This window comes from Pecten maximus, chromosome 11, assembly GCF_902652985.1.
Source record: "Pecten maximus chromosome 11, xPecMax1.1, whole genome shotgun sequence".
Taxonomy (NCBI): Eukaryota; Metazoa; Mollusca; class Bivalvia; order Pectinida; family Pectinidae; genus Pecten; species Pecten maximus.
The window spans coordinates 41,604,236-41,613,542 of record NC_047025.1 but is presented as its reverse complement, the minus strand read 5'-3'; the positions used below and the strand labels follow the sequence as shown (position 1 = coordinate 41,613,542).

Here is a 9,307-nt window from a genome sequence, read left to right as displayed (position 1 = left end):
AGGCAATATTAATGCCACCCCTTTATCAAAACACAAAACTCCATACATTTATGTTAGGATCAAGTGTTATCTGGATTATATAGAGGATATCTAACAGTGTCTTCAGTAATATCAAATATATTTCTCGAGTGGGGTGCGGCTAATATTTTGATATTTTTCACGAGTGCGCAGCACGAGTGAAAAATATCAAAATATTAGCCACACGAGTGAAATATATTTGGTTTTACTTAAGACACTGTTAGATATTCTGTTTATTACATTTTTTATCAACGAAAACCCTACCTTGTATGCTAACTAGGACTTCAGCGATAATTTGTAAACAAAAAAAGTAGTTTCCACTGTCCAGGCGCTGACATATATGTCGGGCTTTCTGATTGGTCAATTATTTTGGTATTTTCTAATCATAAATTTGATTGGTCAAATCAGCAAAAGTAATATTTGTCACTAGTGAAAAATATGATATTCTTCACTAGTGAAAAATATGATATTCTTCACTAGTGAAAAATATCACTTTTATAGAATGAATAATTTTTGATATTTCACTGGTAAAAATGTAATAAAATGTTTATATTACTTCTTTGACCCATATATATAATTAAAATAACATTGTTTTAAAGTAGACTTTAAAAACGTCTTCACTTTATGCATCATAATTTAACTTATATATTTCAAGTTATTATGTATGATTTACCCCAAAACTTACATAAAATCTTCTGCCATATTGATTTAAAATACATAATTGTGCACATCATTTGTTTCTTTTAAAGTACAGAAAATGCAGATGTTAGACATTTAGATAGCATTGAACTTTCTTTTGTAAAAGTTTAAGAATCAATTAATATATATAATCAGAGATGTATACATAACTTAATTTTCATTTGTATATACACTGTATATATAGTAATACAGATTTCTGATATCATATATCCTTGTTTATTTAAATCAGAAAAATATATAGTATATCATGTTAAAATGTACAAATATAGATAGATTAATTGATACTTAATCATTAACACTATAAACTTTCTTTAGCCATATACATGCATGTATATACCTGGTAATATTGTATAGGCCTGAAGGCCACACCTGAGTGCTGGTCTCACCTTTGCAAGCTGATTATAATTAGCCCCCTGGCCCTATCCTCAGGTGTGACTGACAACCTGTTTATTTCTTGCAGGACTGACATGCAAGAATTATGTATAAAAGCTTAGATGATTTAATAATGCTGTCAAGTTTCAAGTTTGCTTTTATGCAAATTGTTTCATCACAATGTAGGGGGGATCAATATTTTATGGGGTAGGTCATTATTTTATGCATAAAATACTGACCCGGGTCGGTATTTTATGGGGGGGGGGGGGGGGGGGGGGGGGGGGGGGGTCAATATTTTATATGACACCGGCATCAAAGCGTGATTTTCCGCGAATGATTTCTCATATTAAACGCAGTATGATGTTTACTCTCACAGCCTTATACCATTTAGAAAAACAAAGGAAAACGAATTTATTTACAATACGGATTGGTCTACCAAATTTTATATTTCAAGTTCAGCTGAAAAAGTTACGGATCGGTTCCAAAAAGAGACGCATTTCGGAATTGGATTTGTTCCAAATAATGATGGAAATGATCGACAGAATAATGTGGACATCTGGAGATGACAAACTTATACTGTATCTTCAATATAGAAGTGGGATCGCATACAGTTACACGATGTACTTATTTCGCACGAAGTCGGCACATTGTATGCACAATACAAAATTCGTAATACATTTGTACTATGTGCTATCGTATAGTAGAGTAGGGGTACGTATATTGACCAAGGGAACGTATATTGACCAAGGGTACGCATATTGACCAAGGGTACGTATGTTGACCAAAGGCTGGAATATTGACCAGGGCGCCTATATTGACCAAGGGTACATATATTGACCAAGGGTACGTATACTGACCAAGGGTACGTATATTGACCAAGGGTACGTATACTGACCGAGGAAACGTATATTGACAAAGGGTACGTATATTGACCAAGGGTACGTAAACTGACCAAGGGTACGTATATTGACCAAGGGTACGAATACTGACCAGGGGAGCGTATATTGACCAAGGGTACGTATGTTGACCAAGGGTACGTATACTGACCAAGGGTACGTATATTGACCAAGGGTACGTACATTGACCAAGGGTACGTATGTTGACCAAGGGTACGTATATTGACCAAGGGTACGAATACTGACCAGGGGAGCGTATACTGACCAAGGGTACGTATATTGACCAAGGGTACGTATGTTGACCAAGGGTACGTATATTGACCAAGGGTACGAATACTGACCAGGGGAGCGTATATTGACCAAGGGTACGTATGTTGACCAAGGGTACGTATACTGACCAAGGGTACGTATATTGACCAAGGGTACGTACATTGACCAAGGGTACGTATGTTGACCAAGGGTACGTATATTGACCAAGGGTACGAATACTGACCAGGGGAGCGTATACTGACCAAGGGTACGTATATTGACCAAGGGTACGTATGTTGACCAAGGGTACGTATATTGACCAAGGGTACGTATATTGACCAAGGGTGCCTATATTGACCAAGGGCTGGGCTTTTTGTTTCGTTAACAATGTGTCTAATGCCAAATTATCGTTGTACATTTGTGATGAAGCACTGGCGATGAAGTTCGTTATCAAAATACGACATCTGAGTGATATGACTCCCTTCAGAGAAAATTGATTCTGAGTTGTTACATGACGTCCGATACTTGAAATTAAAGTAATAAGTATCCTTCACTTTCTGTGCAATGACATGCAGCATAATACTATAGCTTATACTTGTTGTCTTCCTTATCCCGTCGAAAGGTGTTTGTTACCCTATGACTAGTGATGTAATGTCTTCATTTACATCTAAAATAGGTTCTTAATTTATTACTTTTGTTTTATGTTTATCAACCTACTATCTATTTTAATGTCCACCTTATGATGCTCGTAAATAAATCAATTGCAATCTTCAGTTTTATCTAGATTTTGAAGCTGACGACGAAGCGTTAATAGTTGACTGCCTAGTTAACAATAAACCAAGTAATTAAATTCATGGGGTAAATGAAGTCGACCAAGTCCATAAGTGTTATACGTATTAAAAGTCTAAAATCAAAAATGAAAACAAAGTACAAGTTTGTATTTAATGGTCCCGATGTCAAAACCATTATTTACATGACCTTTCTTGCATATACGACATATAAAAAATGACAACCAAGGTAACCCTTCCTGCACATGGACTGTCTTTCTAAAGACAGAAGTATCCACTCATGCTACAGTATTGAAATCTTTCAGAATCCCTGATATTGAGAAGAATGCAGATCTAGCTCGCCTATAAGTGTTTCCTATCTTCATCAGCTTTACTATAAGCAACGTTTTATTACTGGTTCGACTAGTTGTTCAACTAAACCTTTATCTAAAGTTCTTACAATGTACTACAATTCTTAGTAAAATTAGCTTTTTCTACTTTTCCCGATTTCAAACCTAAGAAACGTTCTCTTTTATTTCATTTCCATGACGGATTAGAACAAATCCAAAGATGAAATCGTGTCGGTTAGTTATAGTCTGATCGACACCGTTTTGTGATCTTACGACAGACTGCTACCATACCCATTGGACCAAACAGTATTTTTATGGGATGAATTACAAACGAGGGCTATTGTTATTAAAGTAGTTACAGAAAACTAATCCGGGTTGTTGATATTGAAGTAGACATTTCAGATGGAAAAAAAACCGGAGCTGATATAAAAGAAGTAATTTTCCGAATCAGAGAACCTAATGCTGACATTGTAGTAGACTTTATAGACGTACTACAAACAGGGACTGCTGCCATTGAGGTAGCTTTATGTGACAAAGTACAAACCATTCTGTTGTTATCGAGTTGGATTTTTGAGTCGGAGTGCTTGCCAGCGTTGTTGTTATCAAATTAGATTTCTGAGACGGAGTACTGACTAGCGCTGTGTAGATTTCTGAGACGGAGTACTGACTAGCGCTGTGTAAATTTCTGAGACGGAGTACTGATTAGCGCTGTTGTTATAAAATTAAATTTCTGAGACGGAGTACTGACTAGCACTGTTGTTATAAAATTAGATGTCTTAGACGGAGTACTGACCAGCGCTGTGTAGATTTCTGAGACGGAGTACTGTCTAGCGCTGTTGTTATTAAATTAGATTTCTGAGATGGAGTACTGACCAGGTCTGTTGTTACTAAATTAGATTTCTGAGACGGAGTACTGACCAGTGCTGTGTAGATTTCTGAGACGGAGTACTGACCAGCGCTGTGTAGATTTCTGAGACGGAGTACTGACCAGTGCTGTGTAGATTTCTGAGACGGAGTACTGACCAGTGCTGTGTAGATTTCTGAGACGGACAACAAACCGTGACTGTTGCTACGGTAGTGGATTTATGAGACAGTACGCTAACTTTGGCTATTTGTTTCGAAGTAGATTCCTGAGAATGAGTACAAACTGGGGTTTTTGTTATTGAAGTAGATATCTGACACAGACTACGAACCAGGGCTGTTGTTAAAAATAGATTTCCTTAGTAGCCACGAGATTATCCAGTGTATGTGGGAAATCTAGAGTGACCCTGAACAGAAGACATCTGGAATCAGGACAATATCAGTCGTATCTTGCGGTAATCAGATATGTAAGGCATAGGTCATAATCGTTTCTACAGACATTTTAAAACAATCCTGTATTTACCTGATCGATGTAAATAAATGCACTAAGTGAGAGTTTTTGAAATGTATTGTAAGGACAGTTATCGAACAATTTATTTAAAGTTTTGAACACTAACGAAGTATGCAGTATAGTTGTATCTTCAGTGATATATGAACATATATCTTACTTTGTTTAACGTCCTATTAACAGCCAGGGTCATTTAAGGACGTGTCAGGTTTTTGAGTCGGATGAAAAGCCGCTTGTCTACGGTCAGTGCCAGGGAACTTCCCTACATAACCATGCTATAGCCCGGGAACATACTGTATACCTGGTATTTTTCGCCCTCGTTTAATTTTCGCTATTTTCGCCTTTTGATGATAGGGCGAATTTAAGATGAAGGCGAAAATGTCTGGCCTGGTTGAATCAAATTAATAATTTTGTGAAGAGCGAATTTAAAACGGGGCGAATATGTTTTGTGTTGCTAAATGGCGAAAATAATCTGGGGCGATAATTTCCAGGTATACAGTACATGTATATGGCAATGAAGGACAACCCATATGTTACCTGAAGTTATCTAATAAATACAAGTCGATCATTCTTATCAATTTATCATGAAGCTTGGGATTATTATGATTTATTCCAGTAACTAAAAAGAAAGAGAGAAAAATAATCAATTATTTTCAAAACATAATCAAAAGCATACTCAATCAAAACCACATAGTAATTTTAATTTTTAGATATGTTTGTTTTAATGACTTAATACCATGGTTCGCAGCATATCTGTTTGATCCCCAATGCTAAACCCATTTGATAGTTCATCATGTATCTGGTTTGTATAATTGTCTTCAGAGTTTAAAACTGTTTTCAACAGATCCAATGTGTTAACATTTCGGCCTTGGAGTCCAATACATGTAAATACTACGAGTACCTGTACATGTGTAATATCATATAACTTACTAGTAAATATACATAAAAGTTAGAATATTAATTTGTATGAAACCTCTGCATCATTAACATACAGACTACCGATCAGCCGTCTACCCGACCAGGCGATCGCCTACAATAGGACGCTCTACAGCCGTCTACCCGACCAGGCGATCGCCTACAATAGGACGCTCTACAGCCGTCTACCCGACCAGGCGATCCCCTACAATAGAACGCTATACAGCCGTCTACCCGACCAGGCGATCGCCTACAATAGGACGCTCTACAGCCGTCTACCCGACCAGGCGATCGTGTAACGCAGTTGCGTTTCGCTCGTTTATTTTTGGACTCGTTCCGGAAAATTGTAACATCCGGTTACGCAAGATACCCGTGCTGCTCTGGGGTCAATCACTTTTCGTCCGGGTGTCAGCAGGGTAAGTGGTGTTGACTTTTAATCTGTGAAATTAATTATATAACCGTCGCCCATCCTTTCCTAAATTTCATATTAATTTGTCTGCTGGATATTATTTGCCACTATCGTACATGTATTTTTATTTTCACGTGTAGTATTTTGATGTATTTTCGATGTATAGAACTTTGTTTAATTTGAGTCTCGTGTGCCGGTGTCATGTCGGAAGTCAGGTTGTTGCTTGAAGGGATTATTCCATTTTGAGAGCACTCGCGGAGTGGCTAGTGAATATTTCCGCCTCTCGGGCTGTTTCTATACCGGTTAAGCGAGGGATGGTTGTTGGTAACCTCGTAAGTAGATACGGGAGAAAAGACGGGTGGTTAGCAAATGTTGTATTCTGACCGGACATGCCACGTGCTTGAGACTCGGGGTAAACTACATTTATTTCATTTATATGGTTAGTTGTGATTAAAAGATGGTTGGTAAATGTTTCAGGCTAGACGTATATAATTGTGAATTCCTCACTGTGCCTCGCGGGTATTATTTTGGTACTTTGTTATTTTTACACATGTTAATAAATTGTTGAACTTTATATGACGAGTCTATTTTCTTTCTCACCAGTTTACTAAATACTGTCTATTACTTGAAAATTCATTTGTGTTTGGAATCTGCAAGCGAAAGCGGCAGTCGAACCCTGGGCAAAAATTTGGTAGCAGTCCGACACACGTGGCACCCCTGCGGTACACGTGCTGCGCGTTACAATTGGAACCTCCGGCGGGACCGGTTTATTTTTGTGATATTGCGGTCTCCGTTTTGTAAAGTAAAGCGGTAGTTTTTTTTAAGTAATAAATTCGAAAGTAATATTGTAATATTGAGCTTGAAGGGATAACTTTGGTTAAAAAAAAAAAAAAAAACTGGTGAGAAGGGAAGGTTCTGAAAGGATGGGCGACGGATTTATCGAGGGGAAGCCACTCGTTAGTAGGGGGATGGGGGTAATATAGATAATCCTTTGGGACTTAAGCCGGAGTTCAGTGGGATACCCAGCCCCTCGGGCCGGGGGACGTCGGAGGCGTCCGCCCGACTGGATGAGGTCTGGGGCCTATGACCTCACCTAATTAGAATTTTCACTTGCTGTAGTGTAGGATATTTATCATGTGAGAGAATGTTTTAAGTCATAATTATATAACTAATAGATTATTTGTTATTTACTTTCATGTAAAATCCTGTGTTGCTGGCACCCCTCTGACCTGGGGGAGGGAACCACGGAAGAGGACCCAGGCCCCTGTGACCATATGGAGCTCCAACACGACTGCATGCAGTAGACCTGCCCGGACATAGACACTCAGCTTCCAGAGGTACCATGATCATGACCTTAGACAGCACATGGCGTTTGATCAACTGATGGTGCATGTGAAATAACCACATAGGAATTGCATACAAACTTTTGCAAAATACCTTGTGCGGCCGCCAGGGTTGAGCTGTATGGTGGTGGATGTGAACACAGGACATTGGGGTAGTCAACTTTGCCCCCTGGTTGACCGTGACCCCCAACCGCGCAGTGCTTTATATATATATGTGACTGGAAGGTCCATCCAAAGACGTCTGGAGGAACTTTCATAGAAATATAACAGGTACAGTTGTTCTAATACATGTGGTGGTTGAGTGAAGTTGTTGGCACGGGCAGGCAACATGGGCAGGGGCCTGGAGGACACTGGAGTCGACCCCTGGAATTCCTTCCCTTCCCCAGGAGGTGTGCCAGTGACGCTTTAGTGACAGTAATACCATGGACAGTAATTATAGTTGTATTAATCTGGATGTGAGGAGTAGGGTAATGTATTGAGGTGAATTGTAACAATTCTTTTCTTCTCTTTTTTATTGTAGGTACAATTAAACATGGATAGACAGGTAACAGGCAAGGTGGCCCTTGTGGGGCATAGTTTTGTCAACCGGGTGGGGGGTTTGATAAAGACTAACAGGGGTGGGCATTATAGGGAGAATTTAGGATTGAGGGGGGGGTGGAGGTTAGAATGTATGGCAGGTCCGGGGGGAGGATATGGGACGTAGTCGGGTTAGTGGATACTATGATTGGGGAGGGATTTCGGCCAGGGGTGGTTATTCTACAAATTGGGGGGAACGACCTAGATTCACGGGGGGAGGGGTGGAAGCAGTTTATGGGGGTACTGCGAATGATTTTAGATAAGTTGGATAGGTGGGGGGTGGCCCGTGTTGCGGTCATGAGGGTATTCCCTCGCATCCGGTTTCGGGCAGTAACTGGGGCGGAATATGGGGCGCGCCGGGCGCGTCTCAACTTTGCCATGTCCCTTGAGCTCAGGGACCGTGGGCAAAGTTGGGTCGCCCGGAGGCGCCTCATGTCCCCTCGGTTGCTGGCCGATGGGGTTCACCTGAACCCAACCGGCATGAGGAGATACTACCATGAGCTGCAGCACGTGGCCATCAGGGAGTTGAGAAAGATTTAGTTTGGGGGCGGGGGGGGGGGGGGGGGGGTTCTGAAGTAGGTAGAATGGGAGTGGGGGAGGGGAGGGGGGTAGACATCAACTGGATACTGGAGGGGGAAGGAATTTTTCAATAGTTGGTTTATGGAGTCACTTTATTTGTAGTAGTGTGTAAGTGATCACTAAATGTATTATTTACTAGATATTGGGGCTCAATCAGAGATGACGGGGGGGGGGGGGGGGGGTGTTCAGTAAGGGTATTGTAGATTAGAGTTTTTTTTTCTTAGCTGGGAGGTCACCGGTTTGGGGTTGTCCCTTCGGTGGCTAGCGTTGATATGACCAACACTGAGAGGCAAACTCAACCAAGACACTCCCTCCCCTAAATTGTTCGGGTGGGTTTTCTTTGGCACATAGGTTAGTGTAACCGTTGCAGGAGCTCTGGTCCTTGTGGCTAGAGTTGATATGACCAACACAGGGTATGGGCGACTGCATGGTTGTAGATAGGTTGGGTGGGTATAGTCTGCTACCGTGTCAACTCTGATCGGGCAAAATATTTAGTTCAAGGAGGAAGTTAAAATTGTTTTAGAATGTCTATAGTGGTTAATTATATATAATGGGGGTGGCTTCCCCAAATTTAGTCAGGGAGGGGGGTTAAGTGCTGACACCGGACAAAAGTCCATGTTTTTTCATTTTTTGGGGTTTTATGTTTGTATTGTAGTGTGTAATGTGTTATTTTTTTTGGTGTAATATTTAGTTATGGAGGTGAACTACAGCTAAATCCCTGCAAACTAACAGTTGTTGCTGGACCCCTGACAAATGTGCTGACTC

At 40.3% G+C, this 9,307-nt stretch overlaps 1 protein-coding gene across 1 annotated transcript in view; it reads right to left on the bottom strand.

Annotated features, from left to right (window-relative positions):
• Positions 1-7,388, bottom strand: part of LOC117338619 — a 17,775-nt gene extending 10,387 nt beyond the window's left edge. Inside the window, exon 1 of the mRNA XM_033899977.1 lies at positions 7,274-7,388. Within this exon, the coding sequence (XP_033755868.1) occupies positions 7,274-7,388 (115 nt within the window). The remainder of the gene's footprint in view (positions 1-7,273) is intronic.
• Positions 7,389-9,307: the final 1,919 nt, after the last annotated feature.